The sequence below is a fragment of the Thermothelomyces heterothallicus genome (assembly GCF_042370625.1).
Source record: "Thermothelomyces heterothallicus CBS 202.75 unplaced genomic scaffold P884_scaffold_7, whole genome shotgun sequence".
Classification (NCBI taxonomy): domain Eukaryota; kingdom Fungi; phylum Ascomycota; class Sordariomycetes; order Sordariales; family Chaetomiaceae; genus Thermothelomyces; species Thermothelomyces heterothallicus.
Genome location: NW_027192568.1, coordinates 933,754 through 952,968, shown reverse-complemented (window position 1 = coordinate 952,968; position 19,215 = coordinate 933,754). Strand labels below are relative to the sequence as shown.

Genomic DNA, 19,215 nt, shown 5'->3' with positions numbered 1-19,215 from the left:
CGAAGAAGAAAGGAGAGAGGCGGCGCTTCGTCGTCCCATGTGCTGCCTGCCATCTCTTCGTTTTGGGTGAGCAAGGCACCTCGTGCGCGGATCGCTTCTTGGTTCAGGATTGCGTGGGGTTAACAAAATCCGGAATGCACCTGCAGTGCAGTGCGGCTTCATGGTACTGTATGTACCGCGAGCCGCAAATTGAACCGGCTTCCGTCCGTTTCAGTTGGGACAACCTAGCGGCAAACGGCCATTGCGGAAAAAGGCCCGTTCCATGCGCTACCCGATTGCAGAGTTCGGCAAGTCGGGCTCGCCGCGGCGTCTGCGGGCAATCATACGTCAGACCGAGCATCCCGACAGTTTCGCCCTCCTTGCGAGTGAGCAAATCTAAGTAAGGAGAGGTCAGCTGGTGTAGCAACCACCTTTCTAGAGTACGCTCCTGACGTCTGACGAGGGTCCGTAATCTGTACCCGACTTCTTCTGCAGAGGGCAATGCAGAACCGGGAACACCAGCCTGGGCGTTGCAACCTCAGACTCGCTCGGATAGTGTACGGATTTACTGGTGTTACAGTAGTCTTGGTAGCAGCAGGAATACCTCGCCAGTTGAGTTACTATAAGTTAACTTATAATTACTCCGTACTGTAGCCACCTCTGTCGCTACATTTTTAACTAAAGTGGTGGACCCTCTCAGCCTAGTGAAACCCAGCCAGCTGGGCTGCGCAATGGCCAGAACCCCCGCGCTCGCCCTGCAGTCCCCACACGCCTATCCTCCAGGTCAGCTCCGTCCAGCGGGCATGTGCTGCGTCATAGGTGATGATTGCTAAGTCGCGCCCGCCCATCCACTTCCTTGCTACTGCGCACGCAGCAGCAAGAAAGGTACTACTGACTCGGTTAACCAGATTGGGCCCTATGTTCCACTGATCAGAAGTGATGAAGAAGTCCTCCTGTTCCGTACTGTACCTACATTCTGAAGTGCTTCGACAGGATCGGATCGTTGTCCCGAGTCAACTTGAAGGTGACCTTTTTTGACCTGAAAGCCATCGCTGGAATACCGGGTACCCGCTAGAAATCAGGGCTGAGAGAGCTCTAGCTAACGTACCTACCTACCTTAGGTACCTAGATAGGTACCTAGATAGGTACCTGGTACCTAAGGTAGAAACCCTCAACTCGGCGTCATTGTCCTGGTTCTTCCAATCCTGGTTCTTCCACTACACACAAAGTTATGTATGCCAGTGTCCAACCCGGTCATCGATCCAACTCCTGTTCATCCTAATAACGCACCTACCACGACTCCTTAAACACACTCTGAGCGTCGGCTTCTCTTTGCCCGCTTATTGCTTACAAGATCGCCGTGTGCGACGTGCTTATTTGCCCAAGGAATCTCTAGGCTCAACACCGATTAGTTGTCCCCCCGATGGCGGCGCAATTCTCGACTCAAAACGAGAGTCACATGCGGAAGCAGGGTGGTGGTTACCTGCCAATCGAAAACTATGGCTTGATAGGTAACATGAGAACCTGTGCTATGGTGGGCATGGACGGCAGCGTCGACTTCATGTGTTGGTGAGTACTTAGTACTTGTTCGTACGCACATCGAGCACATTGTGTTCACGGAGTTGCCGGAAAGTTCTCGATCGAATACAGCTCCTCGGCTAACCCAACCCCACCGCCCTCAAGGCCTGAGTTCGACTCACCAACAGTCTTCTGCCGTCTCCTGGATAAGGATAAGGGAGGCTACTTCAGCATCCACCCGGCTTCCCATCTCAGCTGCACAACCAAGCAACAGTATTTGCCATCATCTAATATCCTGCAGACCCGCTACATCCACGAGGATGGCGTGGTTGACCTTGTCGACTTCTTCCCCCGGCCGAAGAACGCCAAGGTCATCTTCAAGGGCCCCAAGCAGGGCGCCTACCGCGAGATGACGAGCGTCCAGGAGGAGCTGAAGCAGTGGCTAGTCCGTCGCGTCGAGTGCATCCGCGGCCGTCTCCAGCTGGGTTGGTACCCTACCCTCTCGGGCTTGGAAGGATGAAACGGGGACTGTCGGTGCTAACGGATTGTCCTCCGGACCGTAGACGTTGAGATCTTCCCTGCATTTGGTTATGCGGCCGAGCCGCACACCACCACTATCCTGCAGGAGGAGGGTGTCCCGCACTGCAGCCAGAGCAAGACGGCGGCGTTCCACAGCGAGAGCACCAAGCTACAGCTCGATGTCATCATCGACCATGGAGAGGACGGCGACGATAGCTGGCCCGTCGTCCGTTTCAGGAAAGTCTTGAAGCCCGGCATGCTCGGCGAGGGCGTGGTCGCCTGTATCGACATCAGCGAGGGACAGGCCGTGTCTTTCGTCCTACGGAACGACGTGGAGAAGCACGTCACGGAAAACATCACAAGCGCCGTGCTCGACACGCAGCAGCACGACACTCAGACGTACTGGTACAACTGGATCTCCACGAGCAAGTACAAGGGCCGCTGGCGTGAGGTGGTGTCACGCAGCCTCATGATCCTGAAGCTCATGACGTACGAGCCGACGGGGGCCATCATTGCAGCCCCGTCCTTCTCTATCCCCGAAGCTATCGGGGGCGTCCGGTACGCAAGTCGACCCTCTTGTTTTTTTTTTTTTTGTTTTTTTCTTTTTTTTTTTCTCTCTTTCTCTTTCCCTTTCCCTTTCCTCCCCTAGCTAGGCCTCCCTCCCTCCCCATACCGTCTCTAACGCGGGACACTAACCACTAGGGCAAGCAACTGGGACTACCGCTTCTCGTGGGTTCGCGACGCGAGCTTCACCATCTACATCCTGCTGCGCCTGGGCTTCACCGAGGAGGCGGACGCCTACATGGGCTTCATCAGCGAGCGTTTCCTCAAGTCGCGCGTAGCCGACGGCGGGCTGCCCATCATGTTCACCATCCGCGGCGAGACCGACATCCCCGAGCGCGAGCTGACGCACTTGGACGGGTACCGGGGCAGCAGACCGGTGCGCATCGGAAACGGGGCCGCCTTCCACCAGCAATTCGACATCTACGGCGAGCTTATGGACGCCATCTACCTGTACAACAAGTACGGCAAGCCGATCCACTGGGATCTGTGGTGCACGGTTCGGGAGATGCTCGACTACGTGCTCACCATCATGCACCAGCCCGACATGTCCATCTGGGAGGTGCGCAACAACAAGCAGAACTTCACCTACTCCAAGGTCATGCTGTGGGTGGCCTTCGACCGCGGCCTGCGCCTGTCGGAAAAGCGCAACTTCCCCTGCCCCAACAGGGTCAAGTGGCTCGCCGCGCGGGACTCGCTGTACGAGGAGATCATGGAGAAGGGCTACAACAAGGAGATGAAGTGCTTCGTGCAGAGCTACGAGAACAATACCATGCTCGACTCGTCCATCCTGATCGCCCCGCTCGTCTTCTTCATCGCCCCCAACGACCCGAGGTTCCTCAACACCATGGACCGCATCATGCTGCCCCCGGAGAAGGGCGGGCTGACCAGCACCGGCCTGGTGTACCGGTACAACACGGAGGTGTCCGAAGATGGTGAGTAAAACAAACTACCGATCTTTTTTTCTTTTTTCCCAAGAATCCCTGGGAGAGCCGGCTAACATGTGGGGATCTCTCCCTTCCTTTTTTTTTTAGGTGTTGGCGGCCACGAGGGCGCATTCAGCATGTGCACGTTCTGGCTGGTCGAAGCCATGACGCGGGCATCCGTCTACGAATCCAAGTACCTCGTGCGCGCCATCAACCTGTTTGAGAACATGCTCAGCTTCTCCAACCATCTGATGATGTTCTCCGAGGAGATCTCGCGGAGCGGCGAGCAGCTGGGCAACACGCCGCAGGCCTTCAGCCACCTGGCCCTCATCAGTGCGGCCTTTAATCTGGACCGCGTCTCGGAGCCCAAGAAGTAGTGAGTCAGCGAAACGTTTTGCCACGGTTTGGGTTATCTGAGGGAGCTGCGCGTTGGCAGTTACAAGACACTAAATTGATTTACGATTTGTGTGTATTCTACATTAAAGAGTAAAGGCCGGGATGGCCGCAATTACTTCGCAGCTTGCCCAGCCTCTCTCTCTCCCTCTTTATCTCTCTGTGGGTGTGTCCCTAAGTGCTCAAATTCTTTGACCAGCGGTCAAGGCTCAGGGAACCCTTATCCCGGTGACAAAAATGGCGACTCGCCTTGTTTCATCTCCTTCCGTAACGCCGTCGCTATGCTGTTCCCCATCCTCGACTGCTTATTCCCTTGCCACCAGCAGCTCATCGCGCCGACGCCCGGTCGTCCATCTCCCCAACTCACTACGTCCCACGTGCTGCCGCACGTCGGGTTTATAGCCACCCCCTCCCCGGTCTCATGTAACTGACGACATCCCACCGGCCGCCTCCGCCTTCATGGTTCTCTAGCTGTAATGCCACCACGCTTATAGTCTACGACAGATCCATCTCGTCCGCGATGCTGCGGTCACCGAGCGAGCTGAGCCCGGAACTAGGCGGCCGCGACTCCTCGCCGTCGCCGTCCCCGTCGCCGTTGACATCCCCGTGGTGATTCTGCTGCGGCCGCTGCGGCGGCTCGGGCGTCTTCTCGCTCGCGAGCCGCCTCCGCTCCTCCCACGCCAGGATGCTCGGGCACTCGCCCCCTTCCACCAGCACGTCGCCGTGCTCGATGCTCCTCCCCAGCAGCGTGCCGAGGAACTTGGAGTCGTCGTCGTTTTTGCTGTGCTTCTTCTTGAGCGCTGCCGAAACGCGAATCAGTACCGATGCCCATTTTGTGCCACTTCGTTTTATTTTCTCTCTGTGCTTGTTCCAAAGGGGAAAAGGAAAACAGAAAAAAAAGTAACAAAAAGAGAAGCGACTCACCATCTAGATAGTCCCCCGCCTCGTCGTTGCCGTCCAGCGCGATCCTGGCAATCTCGCGGTTAAGCGGCCCCATGGCCCACGCGATGAAGTTGTCCACTCCGCGCGTGTCCTCCTCGCCCACGTACTCCTGCTCCTCCGCGATGCGCTCAGGCAGGAGCGCGCCCGCCCGCTGCAGCGCCATTCGCACGTCGACGATGGTCGGCGCGGGGACGGCCGGGTTCACCAGCGTCGATGCCGCTGTCGTTGACGTCGCCGCCGCCGCCGCCGCCGTCATCATCGTCGTTGTTGTTGTTACCGGGGGAGCATCAGTGACAGACGTCGACGCTGGTGGTGGCACTCCTGGTGATGATGACGAGGGTGCTAGTGGCGGTGATGGTGATGGCGAGGGTGGTAACCCTTCATTGTTGTGTGTCGCGAAGACTGCCGTCAGGTGGCATATGTGCAAGAAGTAGCGCGCCGCGAGGTCGGTGACCGAGTCGATGACGGAGGTCTTGGCGGCATGGTAACCTGTTGCGCGCAGGATCTGGAGGACGGCCGGGCGGAGGAGGGCGTGGAAGAGTGGTGGCGGTGGTGTCATTTTTCGACCCGCCTGCTTAGAGGTTGGTGGTTGTAATTAGTGTTGCGGATTGGTCTGCCGACGAACCTTTGGTATGGTCCCGGATCAGGCAAGTACTTGTTGTAGAAGAAATGAGGGTGGGCTGCTGTTTTCTCTCACTGATGCGTTTGTGAGATGAGAAGAATTGCTCATGGGCCATCACCCGCTCACTGAGCCCATGAGATTTCCCCCTCCCCTCCGCCTGCCACGCAGAGTTCCCTTTACCGAACTGCTGTGAGGACAAAGCTCTATCGAGTAAAGAGCTTTCCTGATAGCATGTGTGAGACGAAATGGTTGCAAGCGCTCAGTATTGCTGTCGACGCGTGCTGATGTTTCCTGTGCAAGTACGTGAGGAGAGTGGGTCTCGGCAACGAAACCCACGGTTGACTGGCCTGAGGCAGAACGGCCGCAGTGTATGAGTATCCGTACATAACTACCCTGTACTCGATATGTGGGCCTTTGAGATCGCGCACAGAGTCCTGGGTTTGGCCCTCTGTATGTACTGTACCTACGCTTTAAGGCGCTGCATCAGCAGTTCAATGCACGGAGCGTTTCCATGACCTTTGTAGACTCGAGCTGCTCGTGTTTTGTGAACTCCAAGCATCGCCACTTATGCTCCAACTCCTTAAACACACACTACCTGATAGGTACCTTGCATCTATGTATTCCTCTGTATGTACGGAGTAGTAGGTGAGTCTTCGTAAGGCAACGCGCAACCTCGTCTTCAGGCATTCGGGTGTCTTCTGGTTGTGGTAATCGTACGGCGTCCTACTTTCTATGATCGATCTCAAAGCCCACTCTACTTTACGTAGTGTATGTAGTCTTGCCAAAAAGAACTAGGTCATCAGTGCTTTTCTGGTGTACGGAGCACGGATTAGTTACAGAGTAATCCGTACTCCGTACGCACGCAGTACGTGTCCACAGCACTAACTACTCCGTAGAAGCATCCCAAGACCTGCCTTACTAGTGTACTGTGTAATCCGTAGTATTCTCCCGTAAACCCTTGTAAACACCCCACATTGCACGGCCCGCAGAAGTCGATGCCAAGCACTAGGTGAGACCCATTGCCGGGATCTATCTGCGCTAACATTCCTCATCCACACCACATCGCGTCGCATTTACCAGCGGTCGAACATTCAGCGCCCACCGTTTAGTTTGCCAGCGGTCACCAAGATCCGAAGCAGATCCGAAGCCCTTCTCTCGACGGGGCAGCGCCACACAAATATCCGACGCTCCGAGCGACTGCCTGGGACGCTGGTAAATATCTCTTTTGCCAAGCTGTTCCGGCTTCCAAGGTTGCGTTCGAGTCGCGCGCTCGTACGCGGGCTGCGGCGACAGCGTCGGTTTTTCTCAACCCACCCTTGTGTTCAGCCTCTTGAGTACAGTCAACAGAGATGGAAACATCACAGAAGCCGCATACGTCTATCAAGCTACCGAGCCTGAAAATTACTGGTGGCTCGACGACCGCTGGCGATTCCACCCCGGGGACGCCTTCCCAAGGCTTACCCAAGATTCGCCTCGTATCGAAATCACAACCCTCGACCCCGGCCGACTCTCACCCACCCAACAATGCACCCCGTCCAAGCGTTGCTGCAGCAGAGAACGGGGCGAACACGGCCTCGGCTGATGCCACGATCACCCAGACCAAGGCCGGTCGGGTGAGCAAGCCGTCGGCGAAAAAGCGGACCCGAGAAGAAAGCGAGGACGAGGACGACGACGACGTCCCTCTCGCCAATGGCACCTCGACGACTCACCAGGCCAAAAAGACAAAGATCACCATCAGACCGACAACGCCAGGCCTAGTGCGACAACCGACGCTGAAGGTCAAGTCTTCGGGCCGGATTCCACATAAGCCACTGGGCGAGGGCTACGACTCGGAGGCGGAAGATCGCGAGGTGGACCCGGTCATCGAGGAGCAGTTCCTGTTCCGCATGATGCCCGGCGAGCACTGCGAGTATCTACGAACGGCGATCCAGAACAGACAGATTGGCGTTCCCAAGTCACAGGGAGGCGCCGATTTCCAGATCAAATGGCTGGACGAGGAAGGTCGCCGGGCCGTGGTCATGGTCAAAGGCCAGATGTTCGCCGCCATCCTCCTGGATCTTCCCACCATCACCGAGGGCATGAAGACGTGGGACAAGAAGTCGATGATCAAGTCGTCCGACATCTGCCAGATGCTACTGGTTTTCGCCCCGGTCAATAGCGAGGAGGAGGCCAAGACGGCACCCCTCCCCAAGGCCGTCGAGCACGGCCATAGGTGGCCCCATGGCATCACGCCGCCGATGCACGATGCCAGAAACCGTCGTTTCCGCAAGCGCCTCAGCAAGCTGGAGATCAAGAACAAGGAGGCCGAGGTCGAACGCCTGCTCTCGGCCGACCGCGAGGCCTTGAACGTCCGGACAGAGTGGATAGACAGCAACAAGCACAACGGCCGGGCGGACGAAGAGGACGAGGAGGAGGAATACGAGGAAGACGCAGAGGGCGAGGCAGACGACTACTTTGGCGACGGCGCCGCGGAGCAACAAGCCGAGGAGGAGGAGGAGGAGTTCGAGGTCGACGACGCCGCCCTCGAGGCCGAGTTCCTGGAAGCCGTCGAGACGCCAATGGTCGACACTCCCGGGGCCGCAGCCGAGGGCGTCACGCCGGGTGCCGCCACCGCCGCGACTCCCGGCCAGCAGGGCGAGGAAGAAGCGGCCGCCGAAGAGGAGGCGGCGGAGGAGGAGGCCCAGGAGGAGGAGTCGGACGAGGACGACGAGGAGGACGGAGACGAGGACGAAGAAGAGGAAGGGGACGAGGACGAGGAAGTGGCGGCGATCCGGAACGTCATCGCCAGTCTCAAGAAGCAACTCAAGAGCTACGAAGAGCAGCTCGCGGCCTCGGTGCAGCCCATCATGAGGAAGCGACTCGAGGGGAACATCAGGAACGTGAAGTCGGAGATTCTGCTCAAGAAATCTGCCATTGGCGAGACAGAGGAGGATTAAGGTCTTTTTGGTTATTTTCTCTGGCCCCCCCCTTTTTTTTTCCTCTCTCTCTCTCTCTTTCTCAATGGGGTCAACATGTGCGGGACGGGGGTCACCATCTTCTGCTTATACCCAGCTATGTATCTTTCGGCAGCATGACATTCAGATGTAACACTTGACGAATAAAACGGGGACCAGGGTGCGATGATTTCCGTGGACCAAAAAGATCTATTGCCGTGGTCTGATAAATGTGTCTCAACACGAAGAATACACATACAATACACATTGTTTGTACACAGCATTAGACTGACTGCCATCGCCCGCCATCAACGCCCGACCGGGCCCGGGGGAGTCTCATGTCGCTCTCCCGAGCAGCAGCCACACGGCAAACATATGTAGAATAACACCCTGCTGCCCAACCCCTCGGATACGGCGCCAGCAAGCAAGCTCACATGGCCTTGAGGTAGTTGCTCTCCTTGATCTTGGCGCGCCGCTCCTTGCGCATCGCCTTGCGCAGCTCCTCGCGCTTGTCGACCGCCTCGACCGCCTGCGCCACGTTGCCCGGCTCGGCCGCGGGCAGGTTGATGGTCTGCTTCTGCAGCGGGATCTTGGGCACCAGGGCCTCGAGGTCGCCCGACGCCAGGATCCGCGCCTCCTGCTGCCGCTGCCGCTTGAGCGCCAGACGTCGCTGCTTCTTGGACTTGGCTGTTTTTGAGAGGTAACGTGAATCGTCAGTAAACATAGAAGAGAAAACGAAAAAAAGGGAAAAAAAGAGAGAGAAAAAAGAAAAAAATTAACCCGTGAGTGGGTTGAAAGGAGGGGGGTGGGTAAGGGAAAGGAGGGAGGGAGCAACGAACAGAACTCATCCCCTGCGTCCGCGGTGTCGGCCGCGTCCGTCTTCTTCTGCACCTCCAGGCACTTCCACAGCCAGGCCGGGTAGGCGTCGTCGGCGAGGGCGACGGGATCGCTCTTGCCCTTGAAGTAGTTCAGCCCGTTGAGGACGGTGCCCTCCGGGCAGGACGAGATCGGTGCCGGTTTCGCATCGGCCGGGGGAGGGGCGAGCGGCGTCAGGTCCGGCGTCGACGATTCGGCCGCGGCGGACGTCGCCGCTTGTTGGGGGGGGTTCGGTGTCGGCGCGGCGTTGCGCGCGGCCGAGGTCGTGCTGAAGGCCCGTGCCGCCGTTGCCGTTGCCGTTGCCGCTGCCGCCGCCGGTGCTGTCCGCGCGAGCGGCCGTGCTGTTATTTGCTGGGAGGCGAGGCCGCGCAGGCCTCGCCGGAGACAGGTTCGGCAAATCATGGTATGGTCGCGTGGAGGGTGTGGGTTGTGTTGTTGCGCCGGTTGCAGCGAGTTGCTGCTGTTTTGAGGGCGTGATCCGGGATTGGGGATTGGAGTAAAAATTTATACGGGGGCCGGAATCCGCCGAGTGCGCAAGTCTGAGTTGATGCTACGGATTACAAGGCGCCCGGCCGGCCCCGTTAAAGCCGGATGTCCTAGGGGCGCATCGGAAAGCGGGCAGAACAGAGTGCATGTACTGGCGACAACCATAATTAGGAGAAACTTTTCTTTGATGTTCCTGACGTTTCAATTGGCCTGCGTGTACACAGATTGAAGCCCGGATGTTTGGTTGGGATCTCGTGCTGGCCAAACCCCAACCCCCGACTCGACCCGAGGGCTTTCATGGCCGAACCGCGCTACCCTCCCGCTACCGCTTAACACGATCCCGATACATGAGTCCCTGTACCTAGAAAATATATACACGTCCCTGCAATGCCCCGGGGTACTCTACTGCTGCTGACCATCCTTGGTGAAGTAGTTCTGTTGTTCGAAGAGGTAACCCTTGACCTTGGCGCTGGAGAGCAATTGGAGGTAACGTTCTGCACCCGCGTCAGCATCTGCTCTCCGGTCACAACTTCTCGAGCTGTTTGAGGACCAGGGAGGAGGTGGAGATCATCCAATTTGTCCACGTCCCAGTCCCCGTAACCCGCCTGCACCTTCGCTTTCGAATGAGTAAGGTGGAACTGACCTCTCAACCGACCGCACTTCTCCAGGTGGTTAACGCCTTCTCGGTAGTAGCACTTGCTCAGCTCCTCCCTGACAAGCCGTCCCATCATGACCTGCACCCATTGCTCGCGAATGATGGCATCCTGCGCCTGCTTCAGGCGTTTCGTGTCGTCGTAGTCGACCCCGTCGAACGTCGGGGGAACCTGGGGCTTCTTGGCCAGGAAGGCCTCGGACTCGGGAGTGGGCATGATGTAATGTGATCTCGACGCCGAGCAAGTCCTGTGGCCGGCGCAGGGTGGGCTGTCGACTGGAGTGGTGGACGGGGAGCTCGGTCGAGATTGCGCGCTGTGAATGCCTCAATTGCGTTCGCTCGCTCGCAGATGCACCACAAGCTCGGGCCTCGAGTTGGTGCCGGGTTGAAAGCGGTTTAGCGCAGCGCATGCACGGACCCTCCGTGCAAAGTGAAGTTGGTGAACCTAAAAACCCACTGGAAAATCTTGGCTGGCGCGCGCGAAGGCTGGCAACCGATAAGATAAGCCAGCCGACTTTTTTCTGCTCTTTTATTTTTGCTGTTCGCCCGCCCACGCCCCTCTTCCTCCCTCCATCAACCTTCATTTCTGCCCATCTCACTTAGTTATTCAAATAATTTCCCGTACCTCCTCCATTCCTAATTACAGGAAAAAAATGGGCAAGACAAAGGACACCAAGGCCGTCAAGGCCAAGGCTGCGCCGGTGAAGGCGACCACTCCAGTCAAGGCCGCCGTCACCAAGGTCGAAAAGTCGGTCAAGTCGTCCAAGGAGATCGCCAAGAAGGACGTGAGCAAGAAGTCCAAGAAGGTCGAGTCTGAGTCTGAGTCTGAGTCCGAGAGCGCGTCGGAGAGCGAGTCGGAATCCGACGCCAGCACGACCAGCTCTGAGGAGGAGGAGTCCAGCGACGCCGACTCGGACGTCGAGATGGTCGACGCCCCTGCCAAGCCCGCTGCCGCCAACGGCAAGGCCAAGGCTAAAAAGGAGAGCTCCGACTCGTCCGAGTCGTCTGACTCTGAGTCTGAGGAGGAATCTGACTCCGACGAGGAGGAGTCCGAGTCGGAAGAGGAGAAGCCTGCTGCCAAGGCCGTCAAGACCAACGGCAAGGCCGCTAAGAAGCCCGAATCTGAGTCCCAGTCCGAGTCGGAATCGGAGTCGGAGTCTGAATCTGAGTCTGGGTCTGAGGAGTCTGGCTCCGACGAGGAGGAGGAGGAGGAGGAGGAGAAGCCTGCCGCCAAGGCTGTCAAGCCGAACGGCAAGGTCGCTAAGAAGGTTGAATCCGAGTCTGAGTCGAAGGAGTCCGACGTAAGTTCTAGCGCATCCCGTCCTTAATTTTTACCTTATTCGTGATGCTGACTTTCCGGTCGCCAGTCCGAAGATGAGGACGAGTCCAGCGACTCCGACGAATCCGAGTCTGACGACTCTGGTTCGTCCGACGAGGAGGAGTCTGAATCTGCTGATGAGGAGTCCGAGTCCGCCGAGGAGAAGCCTGCCGCTGCCGAGAAGCCCTCGAAGAAGAGGAAAGCCGAGGAGGAGCCCGAGGCTGCCGAGACGTCGGCCAAGAAGACCAAGTCGGACGGCGAGGCTTCCGAGAAGAGCTCTACCCTCTGGGTTGGCAATCTCGGCTGGGGTGTCGACGACAACGCTCTCTACGAGGAGTTCCAGCACGTCGGGGGCGTTGTCGGCGCTCGCGTCGTCACCGACAAGGACAGCGGCCGCTCGCGCGGCTTCGGCTACGTCGACTTCGAGAACCCCGATGCTGCCGAGAAGGCGTACAACGAGAAGAACGGCGCCTTCCTCCAAGGACGCGACATGCGCCTTGACTTTGCCTCCAAGCCCAACGCCGACGCTCCCCCCACTGCCCGCGCGGCCGAGCGTGCCCGCAAGCACGGCGACGTCATCAGCCCGGAGAGCGACACCCTCTTCGTCGGCAACCTTCCCTTCAGCGCCGACGAGGACTCCGTCTCCAACTTCTTCAACAAGGCCGCCAAGGTCCAGAGCCTCCGGATTCCCACTGACCAGTGAGTTACCCCCCTCCGCACTGATCGTGTTGTGTCCAACCTACTAACCCCTCTCTTCCACTAGGGAGTCTGGGCGTCCCAAGGGCTTTGCCTACGTGACCTTCTCCTCGGTCGAGGACGCCAAGAAAGCCTTCGAGACCCTTAACGGAAGCGACCTCGACGGCCGGCCGGTCCGTCTCGATTATGCCAAGCCCCGCGACAGCAACGGCGGCGGCGGTCGCGGCGGCGGCCGTGGTGGCCGTGGCGGTGGCCGCGGCGGTTTTGGGGGCCGCGGTGGTGGACGCGGTGGCGGTCGCGGAGGGTTCGGAGGCGGCCGCGGTGGTGCTAGCGGTGGTTTCCAGGGCAAGAAGATCACTTTCTAAAGGAAAGTGAGACGAATACAGCCGCACACGAGGGGATCTTACCAAAACGAGGGCTTTTTTGCACAGTTCCATCCGAGGGCTTTGTGGGTTGTCGGCTTTTGAACTCAAAACTCCCCTAACCGGGAGCTGTGGGCTTTGAGAGAACAGCTTCTTTACCAAGGAAGCATCGATACACCTGAGGGCTTCATCTCGACTCGTGGGCTGTTTTTGGCTCTTTGGCAGCTCCCTTCGCGCATCGTCTCGGAACAGAGACGATGCCCGGCTGGCTTGCTATCATCGCCTCATTTGGCGATCAGTCAACTTTCCATACCAGATAATGATGGGTTTCTTGCAATTTCTGTGGGCTCGTGGGCTCTGTGGGCTCTGTGGCATCTCTTGACGATGCGGTGGGAAGAGGGGGTTTGGGACAACGTTCCTTGGAACAAATGCTCCCGTCCCCCCTCCCCTTCAACGTCTGTGGGCTTCCGAGGGTTCTGAGGGGCATCGAGGGCTTTTCCTACATGAGTCGGCCAAAAAAAAGTTTTTGGGTTCTGTTCGGTTTTTTTTCTTCTGCCTTCTCTGCGTACGCTGCGGTTGCGCGGCAGTTGCCGTCTTGCTTTGCTCCTTTCATTTCGGTCAGGTTCGCGACGAAACGGCCGGCCGGTTATGGTCTATCACAGGTACAAACACGGGCGATTTGGCACACGGCTTGCTTTATCTGCCTGGTAAGTACCCCCATACACCCCGGATGATGCCATTGCTTCGCAACAGTGTCGATACCCCCCGCCAGCGCGAGCGAGCAGCAATGTACGAGTAATACGGGATAGCCGAGACGTGATTGCGTATTTTATTTTGCTCTCTCTGGTTTGCCAACTCTGAATGTCTTGTTACGATCTTGACGTGCGTGGTAAGTCGATGATAGAGCTGACGGTAGAGCATGAACGGAGACTACTGCTGTGGTATCGTGTTGTTGCTGTTGTTGATGTTGCTGCTGCTGCTAAGGACTATGAAGAACCCAGCGGTATCTTAATGAACGGAGAAAGAAAAAAAAGGTCCCAAACAAAGTAAATGCGTAACCACCATGGCCCGGTCAGAACAAGAACAGATGTGGCACTGTTGCTGATACGTGCCATACAGGCCCAGAAACCCAAACCCGCAACTTCAGAGCCCCATTATGTCATTTGCCATCTTCAAGCGTCACGAACGTGCACTCGTTGCCCAATGCATGCATTCAGAATCCTTGTAAAATCATAAATAATAATCCCGTCGTGTCCTCTTCCCGCCCGCCCGCCTGCCTCCCCCCCCCCCCAAAAAAAGGGAGGAAAAAAAAAATCATCGATGGCCGGCTTCTCCTCGCGCGCAAGATGAACGAACATGCCGTTAGACCGGCGCCAGCCTTTCTTCAAGCGGCAACGCTCTTGCCGACCGCGCCCCACCTCAACCTCCGCAGGGTGCCCGACCCGGCCGATCCGCTCCCGGCCCTGACCAGCTCGCCGCCGCAGCCGGCGGTCGCCGACGAGGCGTTCGCGCCGGACGCCGCCGCGGCGGACCCGCCGAATCCTCCGCCCAGGGAAGCAGCGGCGCCCTCCTGACGCCCGACCTCCCGGCCGATGACGTAGCCGGCGCCGAAGCCGACGACCGAGACGAGGACGACGACGCCGGCGCTGACGACCCATGTGAGGAGTGTCGGGCTGATGTTGAGGAAGGCGGTCGTCTCCCCGTCTGCTGCGGTTCCGCCGCCGCCGCCGCCGCCGCCGCCGTCGGCCAGGGCGGCAGAGATCCGCTTCTTCTTGGTCGCGCGGGCGGGTCTGGACTGGGTGGCGGCTGTGCGCTTGGACTCGCGCTGCTGCTTCTCGCGGCTAGAGCTGGATGATGGCGCGCTTGGCGCAGACGAGTTGGATGCCGTCCTGGCCTGGGACTTGCTTGCTGGGTTGGTTGCTGTTGCTGTTGCTGTTGTTGTTGCTGTTGTTGTCGTTGTTGGTGGTGGTGGTGGTGGCGGTTGGGCCGGGCTGTCGTCGGCGGCCATGAGCTCGGCTTCGGGGACTAGGCGGAGCTCCATCGGCTGGGAGCTGGGCACGACGCCGGCTCCGGTGGCGGGGGCGGTGCGTCGTTCGTCGTGCTTGGGGAGACCCCGTGCCGCGGCGGCGCAGGAGAGCAGGGTAGTCAGGGAGGCGCGCAGGGCGGCGTCGTTGTCGGCTTGGTACGAGGGGGACATGTAGTTGGGTGAGCCCCGGTAGGAGTGGGCATGTGGGCGGTTAGGCATCTGAGGGCGAGACTGTGAAGAGTGGTGCTGATGGTGGTGATATGGAGCTGAACCGGTTGAGTGGCGGTGTGTCCGGTGTGAAGGGGGGTGTGAGAACGCATTTGGCTGGGGCCTGAAGACGGGAGTAGTATTGGTCGGCCTCCCGAGGGCTGTCGCGCTCTCATCATCGTCGCTGTCCGACTCGGTATCGGGCACGGCGGGTGCCCGAACTGTGGTCTGTTGGCGGAGGAGATTCGCGGACGGGTGTATGGCCTCGGTGGAGCTGGTCAACACTCGATCCTCTTCGCTCTCCGTCTCGTCGTACTCGTCCTGGCTGCTCGTTGCGCCGCCCTGGGTTGCGGGGTGGCCGACGATGAAGGAGGCGGGCATCTGGTGTTGTTGCTGCGACCGCCTCCGCCTGGGCGGGTAAGAGGGGTTGCCGACCCGGAGTCCTGTTGTCACAATCTCATCCCCGATGGATGACAGGGACGATGACGATGGTTGCGATGTTACTTCCACCCATGACTCTGAATCTGCAGGCATCAGCGATCTGGTGGGAAACCGGCGATGCAGCGGGCAATCTAACTGACCGTCATTCCGGCGCTGGGGCGATGACTCCTCCGACCGCGCCGGAGCCTGCGCGACGCTACTGGCACTGTTCCGTTGCTGCGCTGCCTGTCGTGCGCCCGGAATGTCTGGGGGAGCCATCGTGTAGAACAAGGCGCTCGCTCGGCGGGCTGCTGATCAAAAGAGAGAGGGAGAAAAAGTATAGATGTCGAGTTGCGCCGCCTGTCGGACTTCTGACCTACTCGGCCTGTGGTGCGAGATCGGTCGTCTCCTCTGTTGTCCCCCGCGAGCCCCGCCTCCCGGAGTGGAGTCTAGGGAACGGCGAGGTTGGAGATACGGTGGTGTAGCGCGGAACGTCACTCTGACAGACGAGCCGATTCGCAGTTGCGTTTGGGCAAGTCGCTGCACTGCATAAAACGAGGCCACTGCGGTCCAAGTCGACCTGTTGCAGGACTCGCCAGCTCGGGGGTGGGCTGAAGAGGCTTTGTGATGGTTGTCGCGTGGCCGCACCCAACAAGAATGGCTTCGCTGGCTGTTAAGTCCTTGGCAGGCGATTGCGGGTGGCAGATACACCAACTAGTGTGCACGTACGAACTGCACATACCGATTATCTCTCTGTAGGCATGCAAGATACGTAATTCGTGCAAACCAGGTGCTAGAAGCGGCACGCAAGGGCATGCTAACTAAGACTGGTCGAATTGGATGCATGACCCAGACGGGGATGGTCACCCTGACACAGCTTGCGCACCCATTGGCTGTCTCGAAGCTTAGGTTGTTTACGCAGTGCCTGGTCCGGGCATCCACTACACTGTACGGAGTACGAGGTATGCTTTTCAGATCCGGGGAATAAATAGCCCGAGAGAGAAGGCACCCAAAAAGTTCGTTTTTGAGAACATGTCATTATTCTATAATACGATATGCAGAACAGCTTTCCTGTGCCTTTGCCTCGACGTACCCTGCAGAGGTCAGGTGCCGCACTAACGAATGTATCAAATGTCTCACTAGAGATGGGACCGATCAGTCGCCTGATTCTCCACGAAGTACGCCAGATAATCGTATACTTGCGAGATCTTAGGCTGTATATGCAACTCTATACTTGAGGCTGAGCGAACGAGTGATCGTAAACATGTTTCATTTTCCGCGTCAAGCCGGGCCGATTTGTGCTTGATGGACAGCAACTTGGCGCAAGCAGTTGAAGCAAGTTCGAGGCAGCCAGCCGTTTCTCCTTTGGCTGATTTCACGTGGAAAGTCAGGCGACCTTTCTCCTTCTGTGGCCAAGGTCACTGCTAATGATATAGAGCCCAACCATCCCGCAAGATCAGCTCAGTTTTTGCTGCTGTATCATTCACGCTTGCCTCTTAAGCTCCCGAGGAACACCGAGTGTGGCTCTTGCCGCAACCCCAAATTTCAGAAAGGGCCCTCACGCACCTGACGAGGCGCGCTAATGCCCAAAAGTGAATGTTGAGGTTGGTTTAGCCACTAGTAGTACTTTGGTCGCTATAGGATAGAGCCTGCAGGTGTTCGGCTTGGCGATGACTGGGGTAACAAACCAACCTGTGCTGTATTAAGCAGGGCTGAGCGAAGCTGCCGCGATAAATATAACGACTCTGATGGACTGACGAGGGCTTCGACATGATCAAGGCGAAGATGGGGCGACCGGAACTCAAGGCGTTAAAACTTCCAAACACCCAGACAGAGCAACGGGAACTCGTTGCTCAGTCTACGCTACTGCAATCAGGCAGGCATGCACCACAAAGAGATAGTGTTGCGGGATGGGGTCTCGTGTGTATTGTCTGGCACCCCATCACCATCAAGCCCATCGCCGTCCCGCGCTGAAAGAATATGTAACACAATCAGTAATGGAAACCATCAAACCCTTCCCGGCAACGGTGCTAATAGGTCAGCTCAACAGTCCCCAAAACCGACTGATCCAATAAGGTATAAGACAAGTAAGTGTACGAGGTTGATTGGAGTTACCTGTTCTTAAAGTCTCGGGCAAGGTCGTCAATCATACCTCCTTCGTACGAACCTGGCATAAGTACTCGCCGGGTTTGCCACAGCGACAGGCGGGAAGGAAGAGATTCCTATCTACCAGAAAGTCGTTGGGTGTGCAGTCGGATGAATCTCTGGTGCATCCATCAAGCAAGCTTAATAATACACGATACCGTCCAGCTGAATGGAGGTTAACTACCTAGGTAGGTAGGCAGTAGGTAGATAGAGGTATGTACGTACGTCCCTAAGACCTGGTCGGCTTAACTCCGACGAAGGGTCAAAGTATCTTTTCCGATATGCCTTTAACATGCGTGAAATTCAGGATTGCACCTGACCGCACCGCACCTTCCCCCTCCCCGGATTCCGGCACTCGCATTGCCGTATCTGAGGCGCGGGGTCTCTCGTGCGTGGCCACGTCGATATCCACTACACCAAACAGCGCAAAGTGACGCCCATGCAGAATATTACAGCCAGCTGCTGGCCAGCCACCCACCACAAGAGATGCCGGGATAGCATGCCCGCAATTTGCTGCAGGCCATGCAGTCGCGAGGTTCGTCCCGGATTCAGGGAATTGGCGCGCCGGGCCCCCCGCGGGGGGGGGGGGGGGGGGAGGGGGCCATGCCGCTGGGCATCAATCAATGAATCGGTAATTTGGTGCTGCCGGTCATGCCGTGGGAGCGGGCGAGCATGATTGGAGGCAGAGCAAACCGCCAGTCATCCGTGTCACCAACCCGGGACGAATTGCAAGAACGCCAGCACCACCGGGAGGGCAGCGAGACGGGCCAACCAGCGCCTGGCGCGTCTGCCACAGAGCCTCATCGGCATTGGGGTTCGAGCAAACTTCCCCGGGGCCTCAAGGTCGCCATCGGCACGCCGCAGTCGCTGCCTTGGCCTCTCATGACCCATCCCGGTATGAAGGTGAGCGTCGGGTCGGCACAGCTTCACACAGCTTTGGAGCCCTGAGATGAGAATGCTTCGGTTGCGGTTGCTGGGTGAACCAGCAAAGTATATCGGTAGTGGGCATTATACATCCACTCTCGCAATCGCCGTTTATTTTAAGCTTCGCCCGACGTTGGACTAAGCTCAGTGAGGCTCGTGGCCCCTGCCTGTCCGGGCGCATTTACATCTACGGAATTTGGGAATTGTAATTTTGAATCTGCTTAGTGTAATCTGTAAGTGGCTGGGGCATCAGGTCGAGATTTCTGATATAGTTCTCGGTACCCGCCCGGTGCCGCCGGTTCTCTGAGCTCCCCAGTAAACCACATATTGGCCGTCGCATTCGATCTTTCGAAGAAGGAAAATGATAATAATAATAAAGGGCAGACAAATATGCGATTACATTCTCCCCTTGAATTCTTGCGAGCTTTTCTGCGGCCGGCCGGATAACCACCAGGCGAGTGAGCAACCCTCCATCAGAAAAGGTGGCCCACGAGCGCTGACATCTTCCGTGACGGTCGACTGCAGCGGAGCCAGCAACGAGAAGATCCTACCATGTTTAGGTTCGCAAGCTACCAAGCAAAAGTAACCTTGGCCAACTCCAGCAGCCGCCAAGCACTCGCGCAAACTTTCGGTAACCAGCCCGGGCAGTCCAGGGCGGCCGCAGCTGCAGAGGCCCCAAAGAGTGTGTGTGAGAGAGAGAGAGGGGGGGG

At 57.9% G+C, this 19,215-nt stretch overlaps 8 protein-coding genes across 8 annotated transcripts; 4 read left to right on the top strand and 4 right to left on the bottom strand.

Moving 5' to 3' along the window:
* The first annotated feature begins 902 nt into the window (after positions 1–902).
* On the top strand, positions 903–3,981 carry P884DRAFT_328774 (glycoside hydrolase family 15 protein). Its single transcript, XM_069445605.1, has 5 exons — positions 903–1,548; positions 1,663–1,982; positions 2,061–2,574; positions 2,725–3,512; positions 3,612–3,981. The coding sequence occupies exons 1-5, from the start codon at positions 1,403–1,405 to the stop codon at positions 3,878–3,880; spliced, it is 2,037 nt and encodes a 678-aa protein (XP_069298930.1). The 5' UTR covers positions 903–1,402; the 3' UTR covers positions 3,881–3,981.
* A 3-nt stretch (positions 3,982–3,984) lies between these two features.
* On the bottom strand, positions 3,985–5,731 carry P884DRAFT_328773 (uncharacterized protein). The gene is made up of 2 exons (XM_069445604.1): positions 4,821–5,731; positions 3,985–4,696 (listed from the first exon to the last, which is right to left on the bottom strand). The coding sequence occupies exons 1-2, from the start codon at positions 5,395–5,397 to the stop codon at positions 4,392–4,394; spliced, it is 882 nt and encodes a 293-aa protein (XP_069298929.1). The 5' UTR covers positions 5,398–5,731; the 3' UTR covers positions 3,985–4,391.
* An 815-nt stretch (positions 5,732–6,546) lies between these two features.
* P884DRAFT_258009 (TAFII55 protein conserved region-domain-containing protein) lies at positions 6,547–8,580 on the top strand. The gene has a single exon (XM_069441203.1). The coding sequence runs from the start codon at positions 6,810–6,812 to the stop codon at positions 8,394–8,396; it is 1,587 nt and encodes a 528-aa protein (XP_069298928.1). The 5' UTR covers positions 6,547–6,809; the 3' UTR covers positions 8,397–8,580.
* A 243-nt stretch (positions 8,581–8,823) lies between these two features.
* On the bottom strand, positions 8,824–9,671 carry P884DRAFT_268728 (mitochondrial 54S ribosomal protein mL54; the record flags this gene model as incomplete). The annotated part of the gene is made up of 2 exons (XM_069442223.1): positions 8,824–9,080; positions 9,233–9,671. The coding sequence occupies 2 exons, from the start codon at positions 9,669–9,671 to the stop codon at positions 8,824–8,826; spliced, it is 696 nt and encodes a 231-aa protein (XP_069298927.1).
* Positions 9,672–9,924: 253 nt separating this feature from the next.
* Positions 9,925–10,792, bottom strand: P884DRAFT_221277 (uncharacterized protein). Its single transcript, XM_069439486.1, has 2 exons — positions 10,399–10,792; positions 9,925–10,249 (listed from the first exon to the last, which is right to left on the bottom strand). The coding sequence occupies exons 1-2, from the start codon at positions 10,622–10,624 to the stop codon at positions 10,158–10,160; spliced, it is 318 nt and encodes a 105-aa protein (XP_069298926.1). The 5' UTR covers positions 10,625–10,792; the 3' UTR covers positions 9,925–10,157.
* Positions 10,793–11,060: 268 nt separating this feature from the next.
* On the top strand, positions 11,061–12,786 carry P884DRAFT_268726 (uncharacterized protein; the record flags this gene model as incomplete). The annotated part of the gene is made up of 3 exons (XM_069442222.1): positions 11,061–11,708; positions 11,775–12,424; positions 12,489–12,786. 3 exons carry the CDS (start codon positions 11,061–11,063, stop codon positions 12,784–12,786), a joined length of 1,596 nt encoding a protein of 531 aa, XP_069298925.1.
* A 921-nt stretch (positions 12,787–13,707) lies between these two features.
* P884DRAFT_258003 (uncharacterized protein) lies at positions 13,708–14,046 on the top strand. Its single transcript, XM_069441202.1, has one exon. It carries the CDS (start codon positions 13,834–13,836, stop codon positions 14,017–14,019), a length of 186 nt encoding a protein of 61 aa, XP_069298924.1. The 5' UTR covers positions 13,708–13,833; the 3' UTR covers positions 14,020–14,046.
* A 121-nt stretch (positions 14,047–14,167) lies between these two features.
* On the bottom strand, positions 14,168–16,146 carry P884DRAFT_284116 (uncharacterized protein; the record flags this gene model as incomplete). The annotated part of the gene is made up of 2 exons (XM_069443699.1): positions 15,598–16,146; positions 14,168–15,534 (listed from the first exon to the last, which is right to left on the bottom strand). The coding sequence occupies exons 1-2, from the start codon at positions 15,713–15,715 to the stop codon at positions 14,168–14,170; spliced, it is 1,485 nt and encodes a 494-aa protein (XP_069298923.1). The 5' UTR covers positions 15,716–16,146.
* Positions 16,147–19,215: the final 3,069 nt, after the last annotated feature.

What these genes read in the sequence shown, in the direction of transcription:
- P884DRAFT_328774 (XM_069445605.1), top strand. Translation starts at nt 1,403, where the DNA reads ATGGCGGCGCAATTCTCGACTCAAAACGAGAGTCACATGCGGAAGCAG. An exon ending in CCGCGGCCGTCTCCAGCTGG is followed by an intron (nt 1,983 to 2,060) that starts GTTGGTACCCTA and finishes TCCGGACCGTAG; the next exon opens with ACGTTGAGATCTTCCCTGCA. An exon ending in CACGGAGGTGTCCGAAGATG is followed by an intron (nt 3,513 to 3,611) that starts GTGAGTAAAACA and finishes TTTTTTTTTTAG; the next exon opens with GTGTTGGCGGCCACGAGGGC.
- P884DRAFT_328773 (XM_069445604.1), bottom strand. Translation starts at nt 5,397, where the DNA reads ATGACACCACCGCCACCACTCTTCCACGCCCTCCTCCGCCCGGCCGTC. An exon ending in GGCGGGGGACTATCTAGATG is followed by an intron (nt 4,697 to 4,820) that starts GTGAGTCGCTTC and finishes GCGTTTCGGCAG; the next exon opens with CGCTCAAGAAGAAGCACAGC.
- P884DRAFT_258009 (XM_069441203.1), top strand. Translation starts at nt 6,810, where the DNA reads ATGGAAACATCACAGAAGCCGCATACGTCTATCAAGCTACCGAGCCTG.
- P884DRAFT_221277 (XM_069439486.1), bottom strand. Translation starts at nt 10,624, where the DNA reads ATGCCCACTCCCGAGTCCGAGGCCTTCCTGGCCAAGAAGCCCCAGGTT. An exon ending in GAAGTGCGGTCGGTTGAGAG is followed by an intron (nt 10,250 to 10,398) that starts GTCAGTTCCACC and finishes ACGCGGGTGCAG; the next exon opens with AACGTTACCTCCAATTGCTC.
- P884DRAFT_258003 (XM_069441202.1), top strand. Translation starts at nt 13,834, where the DNA reads ATGCGTAACCACCATGGCCCGGTCAGAACAAGAACAGATGTGGCACTG.